Source organism: Solanum lycopersicum, chromosome 10, assembly GCF_036512215.1.
Source record: "Solanum lycopersicum chromosome 10, SLM_r2.1".
Taxonomy (NCBI): domain Eukaryota; kingdom Viridiplantae; phylum Streptophyta; class Magnoliopsida; order Solanales; family Solanaceae; genus Solanum; species Solanum lycopersicum.
Window position 1 is genome coordinate 18,513,286 of NC_090809.1, and position 21,716 is coordinate 18,535,001.

Sequence of the window (21,716 nt, forward strand, 5' to 3'; positions counted from 1 at the left end):
CCACTAGCCTCTATCACCTCATCTTTCTTTCTAATATCTTCTTAAACTATAGACGACATAGGTGGATCAATGGTCTGCTTACCTCCTCGAGTAGTGGCTGTCAAGCAATGCCCAACATTCTTAGGATTCTGGATAGTGTTTCTCTGGAGAGTTCCAGGTTGGCGTGTGTTCACAGTAGTAGACAACTGATTCATATGTAGCTCAAGGTTCTTCATCGAGACTGCATGTGCATCCACCTTTTGTCCAATGCCTGATAATTTACCTCTCATCTCCTTGACATTCTCATTAGTTGCATAAACCTCCTCATCATCTTCTGCATCATATCCTCAACCCGTGCCATACTACCTCCAACATCCCTAGGTGCAGCTTCCTTATTTTGAGGTGGAACATATGGACCACCCCTTTCATTCCTGTTACCATAGTTGTTCTGATTGAAGTTGTTGTGGGGGTTGTAGTTCCCATCGAGGACATATTGACCCTTTCGGTTGTAATTACCGTATCTCTGACCTTGGTTTCCTTGACCTTGGCACCAATTATCATGATTCAAACCTTGGGAGTTTGGTCGGAACCCCCCTCCCCGCCTGATCATTAACTGCATATGTATCCTCTTCATAGTAGTACTCATCTGCGGGTAGTGGTGGTTTAGCCAAATAGTTCACCGCATTCACTTTTTCTGTGCTTCCTCTCACATGCTTTAAGACCAACCCTAATTCAGTTCTCATCTGCTCCATCTCTTCACGAATCTCATTTATGGTTGAGCTGTGTGTAGCCTGAACCGCAAAGGTGTTTTGCCCAGTGTTCGAAATTTCTAGTTCTCCAAGCTTTATTGTTGCGAGATATCTTCTCCAGTTTCTCTGCAATCTTAGCATATGTATATTCACCATAGAATCCATCCACAATAGTATGGAGCACTGCTTTGTTGTTATCATATTGACCTCTGTAGAAGTACCCTTTCAGTGACTCATCATCAATGCGGTGATATGGGAGCCTCTCACAAACACGGTAAATCTATCCCAAGAGCTACTCACCGACTCTACAGGTAGTACTAAAAAGTTGTTCACCTTAGCCTTGTGGTTGAGCTTCTTGGACATTGGATAGTACCTCGCTTAGAACACATCTCTCAGCTGATTCCAAGTATAGATTAGAACTGTAGGGCAACTCGGTGAATCATATAGCGACATCTCGTTAGTGATAAAAGAAACACTTGCAAGTCAATAAAGTTCATATCAAAGTATGGTCTACCCACACAACTTTTACACACAGACCTCAGTTTTGCTATATGGGCATGTGGGTTTTCCAATGGCAGTCGCGAGAACAAGCCCCTCGCTGTGAGCATCTGCATCAAGCTACTCGTTACCATGAAAGTGTGCCTAGAGGGCAGTGGGAGTAGGACAATAGGTCCATCAGAGTCTGCAATGTTCATGTTACCCATATAGTAATCCTGAAGTCGTGCGATCTCTAGAGGTTGCAACCCCAAGGAATCACCTAACAGATTTTCAAAGTGTGACTGGTGGTGTGCCTCAACTGGTAATGGAGGCTGGCAGCCTACTTTATCACTTATATTCCCTTTGTTAGGATTAGCTGGAGCCCCTTGATACTTTATTCATCTCAAGGTTTGGTTGAGTTAAGGATCGTATGGAGTGAGTGATTCTCCTTTGCTCCGTGTACTTTGTATACACGCTAGATCTGAGAGAGAGAAAACAAAAAGGAAAAGTGAAGTCAGTAAATAGTTGACTAAATTTCAATAACGTAATTAAAGTTAATCTAAAAGTAAGAATCCCCGGCAACGGAGCAAATATTTGATATGTTTAAGTTATACCTCCCTAAAGAAGCATAAGCGATCGTTATCAAGTACAGAACCCAACTAGTAGGTTAGGGTCGATCCCACGAGAAAAATGATTTAAACTTAGCTTTAATTCATAATTGTGTTCGTTTAGTCTATGTCTTTCCAAAAACAATTAAGTAAAGGGGGGTTGGTTCAGTAAATTTCTCAAACAGTATAAGTTAACAAGTAAACAAAAGTGGATTTTGAGTTTGTATCAAGTTGTGAGAATAACTAGGGTATATGTGTTCCCCACAGGTTCATAACGTCGTATTCCTAGCAATAACAATTCTTTCCTAGGATTTTATTGGAAAGTTGTAAGTTAGATATCTCCAAATCCTTGGTCCAAAAATCTAGAGAATTTTACCTCGTACCTTGGTCCGTCTACATGTGTATAAGTTACAAACCCTTACTTTCACCTCATATTATACATCATAATTGATGTATGACTTATTTATTACTTCACACCAATCAACACTAGCCTATTAGATAGTATGAAACTAAATTTATGTTGATAGTTCATTTCCTATTACTAACTCCTTGGTTCGGAAAGTAGTAACAAGGTGAGTTCTAACGCTTGCACCCGTTACAAAGATTTCTAAGGTGAAAGAATTATCATTGCATGCAAAAACACTATTTAAGAATTGCTTCAATACTAGGATTACTTTGTTAATTACCCATGGTTCCCACAATCCTACTTGTGAATTTAGTCACCCATGCTAGCAAGATCACAATTCACAGTTTTGAATGAAGAAATCATAAACTTACTCAACAATAATAAGAAACCCAAAAATTCAACTTGAAACTGCAAGAAAATATTCAAACCAAATACGAAAATTGATTAATTGCCCAAGTTTGCAACCAACAATCTTTAATACACAAAATAGAATAATAGTAATAGTACACCCCAGAAATGGGGTTTCAATGCCATATATATAGAAAACATAGTCCTAAAGTAAAAGGAATTGAAATAAGGAAAAAATTTTCAGTAGACACGGCTTCAATCTACGGACCAACTGATGGACCGTCGATCAATTGACGATCCGTAGACTCCTTCCATCGGTCAGGACTTAGAATTATTTTTTGCTCCACCGGACAACACCCTCTTTAAATCATATGAAGAACCAACAATACGGTTCATCGATCCATCTACGGGTCATCGATGATCCTCCGTAGCTCCATACTTTGAATCTTCAAAAGTCAAGTACTGAAACCTTCTCTCAACCAATCAAAGGTCCACCGGTACGGTTTGTCAATATCATTTCCTCTCATGGTTCACACTTAGTCAGAATTCCCTGATATTCTTCCAATGCCTGAGCTACTTATCTACGGTCCATGGATCAAGTGACAGAGCACCGATGGCTTTGTATGTCTTGTTCTGCACTTTTTGTAGTTGTTTTCTTATCTTGCTGGCTGAACATCTTTCCTGCAAAGAGAACATAAAACTTATAAAAATCACTACAAAAAGGCTTTAGACACACACAATTCTTAAGTGAAATGCATTAGAAATGTCGCGAAATCACAGCACATTATTGCATGGGTTTGTTAACGTTCTTGGCTATCTACTTATGTCATCAGAATCATAATTATATCTCTCATTCATTACCAGATCTCCCTAGACCTTATTGACTTTCATTTTGTCCAAATCTGGACCAGGCTAGAAATTCTTAAGTTACTACAAAAAAAATTGACCTAAATTCTTTCTCCGATGGCTTTTCCATAACGACGGTAACATGTCATTACAGCGACTTTTCAAAAAAATAAAAATATAAATTTTAAGAGTATAAGTAAAAATTTAGCATAATTTTCAACCAATTAGCATCTCAAACTTTGGGCGGTGCGTTTTATTTGTATTAAGAGTTAGCCATTTGAGCTCAAAAGTTACTATTATTTTTTTGTGAAATTACAATCATATAATATTTAAAACTTTAATTAATATATTCACATACTTCTATTTTAATTACAAGCGTAGTGTTTAAATTACAAACATAACAAAATAATTAATTTTTTAATCCAAATTAAATTTTTTATTTAATTTTCTTCTATCCTACTTTTGGGATTGTGTGCCTAATTTGTGGGGATGATAATTATGGTATAAAATTGTCAATTTTTATCTCTCCAATTACAGTCCCAACTATACACATTATTTCGAATTAATTCTTTACTTATATACATTTAACTGTGCTTTTTCATATCATATTTCATTTCTATTCCTTTTTTATACAATCCATGTAAAAATAAAACTTCTTGAGTATTACCAACAAGTTGCTTTTTAGTTATTCCCTATGTAGGTTTACAGTTTATAAATAATCTCACTCTTTTTCTTCTTTCTGTCAAAAAAATTTTACCCTTCTCTTTCCTTCTGTCCATCTTCATCTCTTTCCCCATTGAACTTTCTTCTGTTCATACATTTCTTCATCCTTTTCACCGTCCATTTCACCTTGTTAACTCATTGTTTTAGCTCATCTCTAACTTTATATTTTTTTATTTTGACTTCGATGAAAGGACGCCGCAGAAAAGTCTGAAGCTTAATATTTAGATTCTCATAAATATATTGTCATAATGTTGTGTTTTAATGTGGTGGTAAGGTATTGTTTTGTTATTTTAATTAGTTTCTTTACAGATAAATTCAACATATGATTTGTTTTCATCGAAGGAATATAAAAGAAAATCAACAGTGAGATATGTACCTTGCAATTTGCAGGTAAAGTCATCGATCTGCTTATTTGATAGGTTGGTGCTCAAGTATGTCTTTGAATCATTATGAAACAAAGATTTGTGTTCACAAATCAGAAGTCTCATTTGTGTGTTGATGAATTTGTCTGAGAAACTCAATTCTTTGTTTCTTCACTGATCGCTTGGTTTTTGGTTTGTGTTTCACACATTTTTCTCTCTGTTTTTTACGTTTGACGTTCCTTAGAAAAATACTCTCACTAGGAGTCTTTTAATGAGAAGTTGAACATTTACAAAGTAATTGTTCTACCTTATCCTTTTAAAAGAACTTATCCAAACAAATTAATTAATTAAATAAGGCATAAAACATATCGGGTTGGGTCGGTCCACATGGGCAACCCGCGACCCAAAACTTACATCTTCCACTTCGCACATGGTGGACAATACCAAGTCAACATTATATTAATCAGACTACAATTCATATAATAAATAGTTTGTGCGACCTGTGAGCATGAAGAGTTTATCTTTACGGTTTTACAAGCCCTATGAAAGAATGCAATCACATGTGAAAAGAATTCACTACTATTAAAGGACACTATTACTCATGATAACCCAAATATCATTCACTACTTCAATACTTATTTGTTCGATCCCTCAACCTCTTAAAGAGGTGAACTCGAGTTCATGTTTAAATTAATACACACAATTACACTCAAGTGTAATAGTCGGCTTATGTATACAAGTTGAAATGTTCTTTTTATCATCTTCTCTTTCTAGTGAAATCTATCTGTTCCATATAAACTGCTTTCCTTGACATGTATTGCATTGCTGAATTGCTCATGGCTATTAGTGACATGCTTAAGTAGCAACATCGATTAAAACTTCAAGAAACGCCAAAAGGTCAAAGGGCATTTCATTCATAAGTCATTTTAAATTTTTTGGGTCTCACCCAATGAAAAAGCAGAGAATATTCTTTCATTGACCCATTGATCGCTAGACACACGTAGTATGAAACACGTGTTACAATATATTTACCTTAAATTGGTGCATGTTTCTCATTCTTTTGACTATTCAACATCGTACAGACCTTGGTCTACACACCTCCAAATGTTTAACCCTATTTTCTCTCTTCAGTGATCCTTAAGTTCATTTCTTGGAAAAACTTTTGTCTGGATCATAAAACAAGTCATAAAATGGTGGTGAAACTCATCTCTTCATGTTCCCCAAGATAAGACCTGACTGCTCGTGTGAGAGAGACAATCTCGTTACTTGTTTGACATATTTTATATTTTACAGATTATTATATGAATACTATATTTGACCATAAATTCAATAGTTTTATATAGAAGAGAATATCATATTAATCAAGTTGGTTTACGATACTAAAATATCATCATACTCTACGTAAACCTAGAGCCTTAGCATGTTTTTCAAACAAGTCTCAAGAGATGGCCTTCTTGAAAAGGATCAACTATTATTTCCCGTGTATTAATGTATTGTTAAGTTATTTCTCCATTATTTCTCCACTTGTTACTACATCTATCACAAAGTTATACTTGATGTCAATGAGTTTGGTTCTTCTGTGATACTTAGGATCCTTTATGTATGTGATAGTCGCTTGACTATCATAATATAGATTCATTGGACCCTTAGAATCCTTTGCAATACTCAAATTCTCAAAGAATCTCTTTGACAAAACAATATCTTGTAATGCAGATGCACATGCCACAAATTCAGATTCCATAGTCAAAAGAGTTGTGCAAGTTTCCTTCTTACTTTTCCATGAAATAGTATCACCATTTAGTAAGAAAACAAAACAGGATGTTGATTTTCTATCATCTCGATCGCCATCCCAATCAACATTTGTATAACATGTTATGAATAAATCAGATCCACTATAACACAATGTATGATCTGTAGTTTCCTTCATATATCAGAATATTCTCTTTATGTTTTCCAGTGATCTTTTCCAAGATTGCATTGATACCTGCTAACTAGACTCACGACATAACAAATGTCTGGGCGAGTAAATATCATATCATACATCAAACTCCCGACAACGCTAGAATAAGAAACTTGAGACATTTTCTTTTCTTTTTCATTCTTTGGACACATTTCAAGGATTAAAGTTTCACCCTTTCTACAGGTTTATCCATGGGTTCGCAACTATACATTAGAAAATGTGCCAATATTTTCTTTATATAAGTTTCTTGAGATAAACTCAAAAAATTCTTGGAGACATTTTTTTGGATCTTAACATCCAATATGTAGTTTGCTTCACTCTAATCTTTTATATCAAATAATTTTGATAGTCATGACTTGATAGTTTTTACATACGCCAAATTATTTCCAATCAATAAAATATCATCTTTGTAAAGAGAAAGAATTACAAAATTTCCATTGAAATTTTTCACATAGATACAATGTCATCATCGATCATGGTGAAATCAAATGATATCCCATCCTTATGAAATCTTAGATACCACTATCTTGAAGAATGCTTTACGCCAAAATTGATCTTTTCAATTTTTATACTTTCTTTTCTGACCTTTAACAACGAAATTTACTGGTTGTTCCATGTAGATTTCCTAATTTAATTCTCCATTGAGAAAAGCATTCTTACCTTCATTTGGTGTAATTCTATATCTAAATGTGCAATAATATATAAAATTAATCATATGGATGTGAACTTCACAAGTAGCAAAAAACATTCCTCATAGTTTATTTCAACTTCTTGAGTAAAACCTTTTGCAACCAATCGTGTTTTATGTCTTTCTATTGACCCATTCGATTTACATTTAACTTTAAAAATCAATTTATTCTCAATATTTTTACGTTCCCTAGGAAGGTCAACTAGATCCCACAATTTGATTGTTTTCATGGACTCTAAATCTTCTTTCATCACTTTTAACCATTCATCCCTTTCTAGTTTCGATAAGGCCTCTGTTACATAATTAAGTTCATCCAATTCTGTAGGACGTACCAAGAAAATAAAATCTTCAATCTTATAAGATCGTTTAGGTACACCTTGTCTTGTACTCTTACGAATTTGAAGTTCATATTCCTCTACAAAATTTTGGGATTCATAACACCCACTTGGACCAGGAATCATTTCTTGATCCATTGAATCATCAAGTATGTTTGACAACATCATCTAATCTTTTTGAATTTAACATTTTGCATAGAGGTTCTACTTCATCTATTTTACTCTTTTCGAGAAAGTTATTTTCCAAATATCTGACATCTCGTGATACAATTTCAGTAATACTTCCATCCTCCAATTCATCGATGAACACATATCATTGGAGAGTTCAGAGTACCTTATAAAGGTACATTTCCTTCCTTTTGGACTTAGTTTACCAAACTCACCAAAATGACCTTTAATGTATGTTGCACAACCCCAGGCTCGTAAATCATTCAGATTTGTTTTATGACCAGTCTGAAGTTCATAAGGAGTAGAAGACACTAATTAGAAAGCACTTTATTCAATATGTAATCCGCAATCAATAATGCATCTCCTCAGAAAGAGATAGACAAGTTGTCTACGTCATCATGGATTTTGTCAAGTCTAATAATGTTCTATTCTTTCATTCAGTTACACCTTTTTGTCATGGTGTATAAAGAGTAGTTAACTGTGTGATAATACTTTTCAAGCACATAATTCTTCAAATTTTTTTGATAAATATTCATGTCCTCGATCGGTTCGTAAATCTTTTATGCTTTATGTAATTGATTTTCAACTTCATTCATATATATTTTAAAGCACTCAAGTGCTTCAGATTTATGAAAAATCAAATAGACATAATCAAAGTGCGTGAAATAATTAATAAACTTAATGAAATATACAACACCAGACCTTGTCTTTATATCCATTAAACCACAAATATCATAATGAATTAATTGATAACATTCTATCTTTCCCTATATGACCTAATCCAGAATGTCATATAATAACATCAACATCATTGTTACTTGAATAACATGTCATTACACAATGGTGAACATAATAGTCATAAGTAGGATATTACTATCTAAAATAATCATAAATTAGTCCAAATCATAAATTAGTCCAAATCCATATAAAACATTATCTAGAGTTATTCTAACACAATTACAACTAAAAACAAATCAAAATCAACGTCTAGAAGAACAGACACATATACTAAGTTTCATCAAATCTCTGGTGCATATAGGATGTTATGCAACATCAAAGAACAGTCACCATGCAAGTCTATTTTGCAAGTTCCTATCCCTTTGACTTCTAATTTCACATTTCCTAAGAATATCCACCTTGATTTAGATGAAACTCCACAAATGCTTCTCAACCTCGACTCACGTGGTCGGTGGATCCTGAGTCTACAATCCACATAGGATAAGATTCAGTTTGTAAGGAAGTGTTTGAAACCATATGTTGCACTTTGAGATGTGTTAAGAAATGCTACATTTTCGGCTCATTGCATTCATGAGCGAAATGCCCCAACATTTGGCAATTGTAGCACTTTATTTCACTCTTGTCTCTCTTCTTTTAAAAAAATCTTTTCTTGGTGTTTTTTTCTTCTTAGAGGGTCCTTCTTCAGTCTCTTTGTCTTTTTCATTCCTTTTCCAAATTTTCTTATGCATGAAGTCTGGAGATTTTTGTACCACTTGACTCTGTCACAAAGGCATTAGAATCATATTTGGCAACACCAAGGAGCTCATCTTCTAGTTCAACATGGCGTGCAACTTCACAAAAAAGTTTTGATCTATTATTATGGATCTATTTAACCTTGAAATGTTCTCATTTATTATGAAGAGACTGAATTGCTGCCTGAACTTGTTGCTCATCTTGAAAAAACATGACCAACACTCTTGAGTTGAGATACCATGTTTGACATCACCCTAAGGTGTTGTGCAGTATTACCCTCTTTTGGTTGATTCAAAACATGGTTTATACCTTTGAGAACATTTTGCTCTTCCAGCACATACCATATTTTACAATTCAGATGTTCTAATCATCATCATTAAGTTTTTCACCTTTGTTTAAGTTAGTAATGATACTTTTTTGATGTCATGTATGTTATTGACATTTAATTAGGAAAGAATTTTAATAATTATGCATGTGACATACACATTCAAGCAAAACAATTCTCATAAAGGTTTAATATTTAAATGTAAAATCCAAAAGACACATAAGCATCAATTCATCATCTACGAATTAAATATTTAATTAAAATTTAAAATTAACTTCTTAATGTGTACACTAATTTATTTTAGACTATAATCACACATATTTGCATGTCTAATTATTAAACACTATATGATAGTGCGTAATAGAATAATCATTCACTTATCCAAAATAAAAGAGAATAAAACTCAAATATTTATATTAAATCACAATTAAAGATGTTCCCTTCAAAGTTTAATAAAAATTAAAATAAAAAAAATATTTTGATAACAAAAAAGGGAGTATGTCGATACACCGTGGGTGAAGTTTTACCGACTCAACTCCTATTCTTACATATTACTTTCATAATTCTTCATTATCCCCAATTTCGATTCTAACTTCATTGATACAAAACATGTATCTTTCCATCCCTGTTATTTGAGAACACTTTCAATAAACTTTTCAAATTTTATGACAAAGATCTGGAGGAATTTTATTAACAACCAAGGGGATCCATCTCCAAAGAATTAAACTCTGTTAGATCTTTTTCTATTTGCCTTCGAATGGTCCTTCCGTTTCTTAACATACTTTGTTTCTCTTTTGGGACACCAATTTGTACGACTTCTCACCTTCGTATCCATGTCTTACAGCGGGTTGCTCCTCTACCTCATCCTTTTGCTCGACTTTGTGAATTCTCACTTGGAGTTATTTGAGCATGTTCTTATTCATCCATAACTTGTAATGGGAACAAAACGAAATATGGTTAATACCATTTAATGTGACAACATATGTCACAGCAAGCAACTATTTGAGGAACATAAGGACTAAACGAATACACAAGACCAATAAGATTTAAAAAAGGATACATATAAAAATAATCATAAATAAGACTCTAATCTCAATCCAAAAAAATAATCTTTAAAAAAATATTTTTTTCAGCTCAAATTAAAAAGTTCATATCTTACTCGTTTTATGTATGTTTCTCTATTATTATATATGTTTGAAAAGCTTAACACGAACGGATCATAACTAAACTAAGTTTTTTTTTCAAAAAAACTACAGAACGAATTTTCATATTGCTCCAAAAAGATGCAGTTTTTTGATAAATTGTCAAAAAACAACCAATTTTTAATAATTCGTATCTTACTCGTTTTAATTTTGTTATTCCATTATAATATATTTTCACAAATCTCTGCACAAGCAGATTATGTTTCATTAAGTTTTGACCAAAAAATCATACATGCATTTTCAGATCACTATTAAACATAAACAGTTTTTTCCTAAAAAATAATGCATAGTTACTTTCTTAGAAGGACAAGTAATCCTATTTATTTCATGAGTCACAATCAAATAGGATTCGGAATCCTATTTTTCATATTATTAATCCACAATTAAACGGGAAATTTTCACCAATCTAGGCGTGAAAAAGGTGGTGGCCCCAGTCGTGGCCGTGGTCGTGGTCGAGGAGAAAATTTCAATCATGGTGATCGTCTTGCACTAAATAATAATCTTCAACACCAGCAGTGTAAAAAGAAGAATGAAAAACATTACATAGTGCAGAAGAAAAATTCAAACAATAAATTTTATCGATGTGGAGGAAAAGGACATTGGTCTCGTACCTGTCGTACGCCAAGGCACCTGGTTGAGCTATATCAAGCTTCCCTGAAGGAGGTGAAAAATAACGCAGAAACCAACTTAATCACGGAAGATACTGTTGAACCCATGCATCTAGATGTTGCGGATTTCTTTAAGAATCCCAAAGGAAAGATAGATCATCTGATAGGTGATGTGTCTGTGATAATGTAAATATATTTCATTTTCGTCGTTTATATGAACTAGTATGAATATGTTTTCCTAGATTTGTAAATAACTAAAAGGTTTTGTATTGTTTTTGTTTAGTAATAATATTATAATGTTTATTCTTTTATATCTTTCATCTTGAAGAGTATATGGATACCTCAATAATCACTCATGAAGATATTTGTATAATTGATAGTGGAACAACGCACGCCATATTCAAAGACGAGAAATACTTCTTTTACTTGCTTAGAAGAAAAGCAAATGTTACTACAATATCTGGTAATTCAAACTTAATAGAAGGCTCCGGAAGAGCTACTATATTTCTTCTCAAGGGGACAAAACTTGTCATAGAAGATGCGTCTAAATCCCCAAGAAACCTGTTAAGTTATAAAGATATTCGCCAAAATGGATATCACGTTGAGACAATAAATGAAATGAATGTTGAATACCTTGGTATTATCAAGATTGTCTCAGACCAGAAATATGTATTGGATAAATTATCAACTTTATCTTCTGGCCTGTATTATGCAAAAATAAGTACGATTAAAACACACTCTATCGTAAACCAAAAGTTTACTGACTTAAAGACTTTTGTGCTTTGGCATGACCGAATAGGTCATCCTGGATCAAAAATGATGAGATGAATCATTGAAAACTCAAATGGACATCCATTAAAGAACCTGAAGATTCTTACAAATGATGAGCTTTCATGTGCTGCTTGCTGCCAAGGCAAATTGATTACTAGGCCATCATCAACGAAGGTTAACATTGAATCCCCTCAATTTTTGGAACGAATACAAGAAGATATCTGTGGACCTATTCACTCATCTAGTGGGTCGTTTAGATATTTTATGGTCCTAATAGATGCATCTTCAAGATGGTCTCATGTGTGCCTCTTATCATCTCGCAACCTGGCGTTTGCAAAATTATTGGTACAAATGATACGATTAAGAGCGCAATTTTCAGATTATTCCATTAAGACAATTCGTCTTGATAATGCTTGTGAATTCACATCCCAAGCTTATGATGCTTATTGCATATCGGTAGGGATAAAAGTTGAACACCCTGTAGCTCATGTTCATACTCAAAATGGCCTTGCTGAGTCATTTATTAAGCGCTTACAATTGATAGCAAGACCTCTACTTATGAAAAGTGAGTTGCTTACTACTATTTGGGGTCATGCTATCTTACATACAGCATCACTTGTTCATCTCAAAATGAATGATTATAGTAAATACTCCCCATCACAATTGGTATTTGACCATGAACCAAATATTGCTCATCTTCGAATTTTTGGATGTGTTGTATATGTGCCTGTAGCACCACCTCAGTGCACCAAGATGGGCCGTCGAAGAAGGTTAGGCATATATGTTGGATTTTATTCACCCTCAATAATTCGCTACCTTGAGCCGTTGACTGGAGATTTATTCACTGCAAGATTTGCAGATTGTTGATTTGATGAAATAAATTTTCCGCAATTAGGGGGAGAGAAAAATAAACTTAAAAGTGAAATTGCATGGATCATTATCTCATTTTGATCCTTGCTCCCCTATGTGTGAACAAGTGGTCCAGAAGATCATCCATTTGCAAAACATAGCAAATCAAATGCCAGACGCATTTACAGATTCAAAAAGGATAACAAAGTCACATATTCCTGCAGTAAATGTGCCTATCTGAATCAACATCCTAAAAGGACCATCTACAAGTGTCATAGCTTTTGAATCACAAATACGCGTGAAGCGTGGTATACCATTCGGTTCAAAAGATGAAAATCCTAGAAAAAGAAGTACAAAAAATGACACTACAAAAGAATTTTACGAAGAAATTCAAGATGTGATTAACCCTGATATTCCTGAAGAGATCAGTGAACTCGAGACTCAAGTAAATGGAGGACTCTCAATAAGTTCTACAGGTGATGGGATAAGTTTAAATCGATCAAAAATCATAGTAGATAATGTTTTCGCATATGATGTTGCACTTAACATTATGAAAGGATATTAGGATCTTGAACCTCTATCTGTCGACTATCGACAAAGACGTGATTGGCCAAAATGGCAAGAAGCAATTCAATCAGAATTAAATTCACTTGCTAAGCGTGAGGTTTTTGGAATAGTAGTCCAAACGCCTAGTGATGTTAAACCATTTGGCTATAAATGGGTTTTTGTATGAAAAAGAAATGAGAGAAATGAGATTGTAAGATACACGGCACGCCTTGTTGCACAAGGATTCTCTCAACGACTTGGTGTCGACTATGAAGAATTATATTCACCTGTTATGGATACAATAACTTTTTGATATCTCATCGGTTTAGCTGTACATGAAAATCTTGAAATTCATCTAATGGATGTGGTTACAGCTTACCTTTACGGTTCACTTGATAATGAAATTTATATGAAAGTTCCGAAAGGAATTAAAATGCTTGAAGCATGTAGTTCAAAATCTCGATAAATGCATTCAATCAGATTACAAAAGTCATTATATGGCTTACAACAGTCAGGCTCATGTGGTATAATTGCCTCTGTGAGTACTTGATAAAACAAGGTTATATAAACGATGTCATTTGTCCTTATATATTTATTAAGAAAACAACATTGGGGTTTGTTATTCTTGTTGTTTATGTTGATGACATTAATATCATTGGAACTCCAGAAGAGGTTAAAAGGCAATTGAATATCTAAAGAAAGAATTTGAGATGAAAGACCTTGAAAAGACAAAAATTTGTCTTGGACTACAAATAGAATATTTAGTAGACGGGGTCTTCATCTATCAATCTGCCTATATTGAGAAAATCTTGAAACGATTTTACATGGACAAAGCACATCCATTAAGTACTCCAAAGGCTGTCCGATCACTTGAAGTGAGTAAGGATCCATTCCAACCTCAAGAAGAGAATGAGGAACCTCTTGGTCCAGAAGTACCTTATCTTAGTGCAATTGGGGCACTTATGTATCTTGATTATACTATGAGACCTGACATAGCATTTTCTGTTAATTTGTTAGCAAGATATAGTTCTTTCCCTACACGAAGACATTGGAATGGAGTTAAACATATATTGCGATATCTAAGGGGAACTAGTGATATCGGTCTGTTTTATACTAACAAAGATAGTGCAGATCTTGTTGGTCATACATATGCAGGTTATTTATCTGACCCATATAAAGTCGATCACAAACAGGCTATCTATTCACATACAGAGGTACTGCTATATCATGACGATCTACGAAGCAGTCTATTGTTGCTACTTCTTCAAATCATGTTGAGATAATAGCCATTCATGAAGCAAGTAGAGAATGTGTATGGTTAAGATCAGTAATACATTTTATCAAAGAAAGATGTGGTTTGAATTGTGACGTCAAGATACCCACAATACTCTTTGATGACAATGTTGCATGCATAGCTCAATTAAAAGGAAGCTTTATAAAAGGAGATAGAACGAAACACATTTCACCAAAATTATTCTTCACACGTGATCTCCAGAAGAATGGTGATATTGATGTGCGACAAACTTTATTTTCCAAATCTTTATCGACCTCAACTCTCGAGAAGATGGTTCACAAAATTGGAATGCGGAAACTTAACCATCTCTAGGTTTTGTCCCACTGGGTTTTCCTCGAAAAAATTTTGATGAGGCAACAAATAATGCGTATCAAAAGATATGTGTACTCTTTTTCCTTCACTAGAATTTTTTCCCACAGGGTTTTTTCTAGTAAGCTTTTAACGAGGCACAATATCTATGGACATCCAAGGGGGAGTGTTATAAATCCATTGAATAAGTGGATAGTCCATAAAGTTAATACATGAACAACCATTCATATTCACTAGGTTTTATGAACCTTTTTGGATAAGAATATATCTATTTATTATGATACTTAATATGGTGACTTTTGGAGTGATTTCTCACTCTATAAATAGGGTTGTTCATTCACTATTGTATTATATACATATGAAACTTACATTTACTTGAATAAGAAGAAAATCTTCTCCTACATCTACTTCTCTTGTCCTCTTCTTATAATCTTGATATTTATTATGATACTTAATATGGTGACTTTTGGAGTGATTTCTCACTCTATAAATAGGGTTGTTCATTCACTATTGTATTATATACATATGAAACTTACATTTACTTGAATAAGAAGAAAATCTTCTCCTACATCTACTTCTCTTGTCCTCTTCTTATAATCTTGATTTTATAACAAATAATAATAATAATTTAAAAAGGAAAATAAAGTTAGGGATCCGATCATAGTCAAGAGTCCTATTTCGTGAGGTTTAAAGAAGTTTTGAAAAATATTTTTTTAACTTAATGTATGAAAGTTAATTTTCTTAAATTAGAGAAACTATGAACGCAAAAATATTTTTCAAAATATTTAAGTCAACAAAAATGAGACAATTGGAAATGAAGTTTCTCTTATACCAAATAAATCTTTCACAAGTGTTCTGTAGAGGTTTCAACAGGCTTACATATTTCAAGGGAAGTGCAATTGATATACCCATAAATTACTCATATTTAATGATGAATAATGAGTTTGTTTCTGCAATATTGGCAGAAAAATAATATGATTGTAAATTGTTGCTTATTTAGACACCATGTTGTGACATGTTTTATCACATGGATAAGCACAGTCAATCGCCTTCATTCCTTCTCTATCAAAATACCAATCTCCAACTGCAAGTGCAATCGTCTGCATATCGTTCAAATGTTTATTTGTCAATCATGATGTCAAAATGTGAATTACCTTCTGCAGTATTCAACACAAATTTATAATCATAAATGTACCTTGTTATCGATAAGGGGAGAATCGTCAGCAAACCATGTATCCTGCCTCTCGGATTGGCAATGAGCGAAGCAAGAGTTTATGAACAACCCACTTTGTGTTGAGGCACCGAAGCCTTTAATAGCATTTAGCATATCATTTCTGAAATCTGTCCCCAAATTGTATTTCATCAACATGTGAGTCCATGGTCTAGGAATTACCACCAGAAATAATGGTTTTCCCACCGTGAATCTTTGAATTGTAAAAACATCATCTTCCCACTTATTGAACCGCATGGTGGGAAATAGATTCTATCTGAAATACTAAGAAGCTTCCTAATTTTTCCATGTGAAAACAGACGAGTTCTATTTTTTTTGTTCGTCTCTCAAGGATTCGATTAAAATACCTATGGGAATAGCCAAGTAACAGGTTTGATTGATGCATACCTTGTAGAAATTGAATTTGTGATGCAGAACATTTTTTGTAATCACGTTTACAATCATGCCACAACCCATGAGGATCGGCTACTGGAGGAGCCAAACTGGATTGAATCTATAGGAAGTTGCAACAGAAAAAAAAATGTCAACATTCCGCAAAGATTGCAATGTATGCAAACACTGAATAGTTGATCTCTTTCCATCTCCGAATAGGAGAAAACAAAAATTCGAAAAGTTTAAGAATGTACCTGCCAGAAATCATAGGCAGCATTTAGAAGAAATAATGGAGTCTTGATATTGCCGATCAAATTCTGAGGAAAGAAGCACTGAAAGGCGCACATATAGGAACCGTATTAGTAACATGACACGATACCATATATTGAAAAGGAAAATATATCAAAAGAACTTACAGAGGTTGGATCAAGTTTGTTGGTACAATTACTTGGTAACATCTTCTGAAGACCCTGTAAAATATTACATGAATTGATACTAAGCAAAGCCCGAAGATAGTTATATACAAATGTCAGTTGCTTAATGAAATTGACCAATATAGAGTTTGAGTTGTCCTAACCTGTACGCTTACTACGCCTTTAAAAACATCTCTAAGTGCGTGCCCACCAGATACATCAGTTCTGTGCATCCAGAAAGGACTTGTTACTAAACCTTTATTCTAGAATTTAAGAAAACAAAAGCATATTATGAGTTTCAAGATCAGGAAAGTACGCATCCATAAATAATCCGGCATCACTTAGGCACTTCACTTTGGTACTACTTGGGAACAGAGTGCGGAACTCATCGCAATGCAATATTGAAGCTAGACCACCAGCAGAACATCCAGAGAGTAGAGCCTGAAGCACTATTAACAATAACAGATTATGAATGAAAAGAGCAAGCAAACTAACAAGGCAAAAAGTGACTTTGACCTGCTGGGCATTTTGCATTCCTTTCGACATTAACTCCGCCATTGCTGCTTCCCATATACGTTGACCTCTAAATTGCAGTTGTGCATCCTGGAGAGATATGCAATATACTTTTTTTTCTTAAGAAAAAACAAGGTTGACTAAACAAGCTAGCAATTGTTATTATAAAACATATGTTACATTTCATAGAGTAAGATAATACAAAAACATCAAATACTTCTTATACTTCCCAACAACAACATTCTCAGTGAGATGCCACAAAGTGGGGTCTGGGAAGGTTGGAATGTACACAGATCTTACCCATACCTCGTAGAGATAAGGAAGTTGTTTCCGAAAGGCTTCTTATACTTCCCTAAAACTAAAAATTGGTGACAGGTGTATGCGTGGACATCAGATGGTTTAACATATAGTGATAGATAAATTGTTGGTATCATGGTTATAGGTACAATTTCTGAAATTTCAGGTACAAGGGTATTCCAGAGTTCCCTGTTCCAGCTCCTGACTATCCTTAATTAGTCCCTGAGAAAATCCAACCGAGCATAGAAACAGTCGGAGGATAAGAGGGACCATACAAATAGGTGTTATTGAGTTTGAACATATAGCATTTGCTGATATTTCTCCTTCGAGAGGCAATGTGCTCAGACGCAGTGTTCCCACGAGAACATGGTTCTGAAATTACACCTTTATTCAGAACTTTTCAGTGAGAAGATGTACTCAAAAGCAGATGCAAAATTTAAGTAGCACCTTCAAAAGGTTTTTTTGATAAGGTAATGTAAATTTCATCAAAAACAAAGTACGAAGGAGGTACTAAAAGAACATAAACTACAACATGCTGCAACTATTACAATCTCAAAACTTCTATAAAGTCTATGTATTGAATACTGATCTAAGTCTTCTTCCATACCTCCTTTGAAGACATTTATTTTTAGCACTAGCTAAATGATTCATCTGATAAGCAAAAACACGAGCACTTTGAAAAGTCAAAAACTTCTAAGCACATCCTCGGCATCACCGGAAGCATGAAACTTGGGAAGAGCAATACATAAATGCCAAAAAGTTTAAAACACAGTTTGTTTCAATTCTCACCATAATGTAATTGAGCTAACAAGAAAAGGAAGGGAGCTAAAAGATCACTGTCCTTGTCCCAACCTCCAGCAAGAAGAATATGTATTCATAAAGGTCATTTACCTCACTTATCATTCAAACGCCAAAAGAACCAAGAAAAAAAAAAGACCAGATGCCAAAGAATGTAAAGAAAAGAAAATGGTTAAAATCTACAGCAATTTGGAGTCACCGTGCTGTAGTGTGATAAGTTTTAGCTCTAATTTTTTTCTTCCTTTGTTTACATACTAACAACATGTTTGCATAATCAATGAAAAAGTAAAAGATGAAAATGGTGCATGACCTTACAAACCTTATTTTCACTGTCCCCTGTAAAGGAGGCCCCATCGCAGTAACGAACTTTTACTCTATTCCAGTTAAAAAAATCTGCATTCACAGAAAAGACATTAAGGAAAAGCCCTTAAATGCATAATATATAACATATTTGGAGTGTGTTTGGCAATTGTTTGGAGTGTGTTCCGTTGGTCAATTTTTTTGGAGAACATCTTCTCTAGTAAAACAAGTTACTCAAAAATAAAGAAAATGACTTTCCTAGTGGAAGTAGGGAAAACCTAGGTCGTTCGGACTCTCCAAAAACATTTTTGTACAAATGTCGGATCCCCCAAAAATGTTTTACTTTTCGAGGATACAACTAGCAACTGTTCACATTTTTGAATAATCTAAGCAACATAAGGGATTACAAGTTCCACAAGGGGCATTCAACATTCAATTGCCCTCGCAAACAAAAAGTTGTGGCCTGGGTGATTATGTCCTACCCACCTACAACACTCATCATTTTCAGCCCACCCACCCCACACTCCGAGAATATTTATCTAGATTCTCTACAAATGCTTTTATGATAATATATTTTGTTTATAAACCAAACACAAGAAAATAAGTAATAAATACACTTGTTATCCTGAAAAATCATTTTCCTTCCCACCAAAGATACCCATAGTGTAAATTATTATCATTAGAGGACCTGGATTTTCTTCAGCCTTGTTACTCAGAATCCCAGTAAATTGAATCTGTTTCTCCATGAATTTTGATGAGCCACGCCTGGTCGTTTTGCGGAAAACACAATTTCTGACGGTGTTACACCATCCTCCACCCTGCCACACAAGGTGTATGACTTAGTTAAGGTTCTGAATCAGAAAATGCAATTATGGAGCTCGCAAATTGCGTATAATGCTAGATTTAGAACATACATAAGAGTAGGATTCCATAATCATGATCAGAGACTGTCATACGTACCAAACTGTTATGTTAAAGATCAACAAAAAAGAAAAAGAAAAAACTACGCCTCAACAACATTTGAGATGGGGTCGGCTATTTTAGTCCAAAATTATAAAAATAGTAAGTTTTAAACACGTATCTATCAATTAAGCCTGGATGAGAATTAAAAATATGTGAGACAACAACATCCGACAACATTACAACTCTGATGAAGGGTGACAGCTAAGGGCATTAAAAGAGCAAGTTGTAAGTGAGCAATAAATCAAGGGAGGTGTCTAGTATACCTCCAATTGAATGAGCCAACTGTTTGCCCCTGACCCAGAACCAGGATGTATGTGATAACCTGGTAGAGTTCCATCCAGACACACTGTAAAAACGAAATTAATCTTAATCATTTGAAAAAAAAAATGTGGTGCAAGATCTAAAACATGATGGAATATAAACTAGGGAAAAAATGAACACAAATCAAGAACAAAATATAAGAGGCAGAAATATGTGTGTGTTTTACCAGCTCCTTTAGCAGCAGCTCCCTGAATGAGGGTAAGAGCAATCAAAAGAGGAGTTGGAGTAATGGCACCATCACCAGAAGAGGTTTTCATGAAAATGGAATCTTCAAATTCATGTGAATCTACCCATTTGCTAAGTACCAAAAACACAACAAAAACTACACCCCAAAACCCCCTCAGAACCTCCGCCATTTTTTATTTTTAGTTTGACACAAACAATGAATAATAATAGTAGTCACATGTTTTTAGATTTATTTATACACGAAAAACAAGTAACAAAGCTAGATCTCCGACACAAATTTGTTAGAGGATGGGAATGTGTGTGGGGCCGCCAAAATTGGAAAGTTATTACACCTCCATATATTTTTACTTGGTTTATAGTATTACTATTGTTTTAAAATGTTGTTCTATTATATTTATTTTTATTAGTCCACTGTATTATAATTTGGTGTGCTTATTGTTATGTTTATATTTATGTGTTAATTATATTATTTTGGAATATTAATTAATATTTTTATTTTTACTTGTTTATTATATTATTTTAAAATCTTTATTAATATTTATTTTTATTTATTTATTATATTATTTTGAAATATTAATTAACTAGTAAATTTAACCAAAGTGCAATATATTAGTAAATTTTGAAAAATAATTTTTTATAATTTAATTTGAAACGGATGAAAGAATTTGTTTTGCTTACACCCATAACCTTTTTTTACCTATTAACAAACAATACTAAAAATAAAATGAATCTTCAAAATAATTTTATAAACACCATAAAAAATATCAGAAGATTTTGAAATAGATTTTCCCATAAAAAGACCGGACTATGATCCTATTTAGGGATATTTATATATTTATTTGAAGAAATGGTATATATTTAAATTTGATTAAGATTAATTTATTACAAGTGATAAGTTTAATTAAATAGTGTAATTATTCTTAACATGACAAGTATCAAATTAAATTCATTTTTGTTCTAATTAACTTTCAAGTAGGGGTGTTTACTATTTGGATTAAATCGAAAAATCAAATCAAATCAAATCGAATTCTAATTTGGATTTGTTTTTTTAATTCTTGCTGTATTTCAGATTTATAATTTACTTTGTTTGGTTTTTTGGTTTGATTTCGAAATTAGAAAAATGAAAACCAAAAAAACTAAGTTGTATTTTATATATGTGTGTGCACGTGAGTTAACCACTTTTGTCCCTTTTTTGTTATTTTCATTGTGATTTAATTTATTTTCTTATGTTTAGACATCTATCATTGATATACTTTTAAGTATTATTGCAAATATAACTTTGTTATGTTTCTAATTATT

The 21,716-nt window shown here is 33.5% G+C and overlaps 2 protein-coding genes across 5 annotated transcripts; one reads left to right on the forward strand and one right to left on the reverse strand.

Moving 5' to 3' along the window:
* The first annotated feature begins 14,244 nt into the window (after nucleotides 1-14,244).
* On the forward strand, nucleotides 14,245-14,703 carry LOC138338733 (secreted RxLR effector protein 161-like). The gene has a single exon (XM_069289820.1). The coding sequence runs from the start codon at nucleotides 14,245-14,247 to the stop codon at nucleotides 14,701-14,703; it is 459 nt and encodes a 152-aa protein (XP_069145921.1).
* A 1,128-nt stretch (nucleotides 14,704-15,831) lies between these two features.
* Nucleotides 15,832-20,745, reverse strand: LOC101257906 (pectin acetylesterase 3-like). Of its 4 annotated transcripts, none has more exons than XR_011211925.1 (12): nucleotides 20,398-20,742; nucleotides 20,174-20,256; nucleotides 19,636-19,765; nucleotides 18,967-19,040; nucleotides 17,556-17,642; nucleotides 17,356-17,480; nucleotides 17,204-17,264; nucleotides 17,043-17,096; nucleotides 16,881-16,958; nucleotides 16,642-16,747; nucleotides 16,219-16,510; nucleotides 15,832-16,123 (listed from the first exon to the last, which is right to left on the reverse strand). XR_011211925.1 is itself a non-coding variant. In XM_004248482.5 (12 exons), the coding sequence occupies exons 1-12, from the start codon at nucleotides 20,585-20,587 to the stop codon at nucleotides 16,016-16,018; spliced, it is 1,242 nt and encodes a 413-aa protein (XP_004248530.1). In that variant the 5' UTR covers nucleotides 20,588-20,745; the 3' UTR covers nucleotides 15,832-16,015. The 4 variants fall into 4 exon arrangements, 2 of the variants coding, with proteins under 2 accessions (XP_004248530.1, XP_010327277.1); XR_743440.4 differs by having other exon boundaries at nucleotides 18,958-19,040; XM_004248482.5 differs by having other exon boundaries at nucleotides 16,219-16,364; nucleotides 20,398-20,745.
* Between the last annotated feature and the right edge of the window lie 971 nt (nucleotides 20,746-21,716).

Excerpts from the sequence above, each read along its gene's own strand:
- LOC138338733 (XM_069289820.1), top strand. The coding sequence starts at position 14,245 with ATGGACAAAGCACATCCATTAAGTACTCCAAAGGCTGTCCGATCACTT.
- LOC101257906 (XM_010328975.4), bottom strand. The coding sequence starts at position 20,587 with ATGGCGGAGGTTCTGAGGGGGTTTTGGGGTGTAGTTTTTGTTGTGTTT. Across the intron at positions 16,748-16,880 it reads CTGCCTATGATTTCTGGCAG|ATTCAATCCAGTTTGGCTCC; the intron begins GTACATTCTTAA and ends AACTTCCTATAG. Across the intron at positions 16,365-16,641 it reads ACAAATTCAATTTCTACAAG|ATTTCAGAAATGATATGCTA; the intron begins GTATGCATCAAT and ends ATTTGGGGACAG.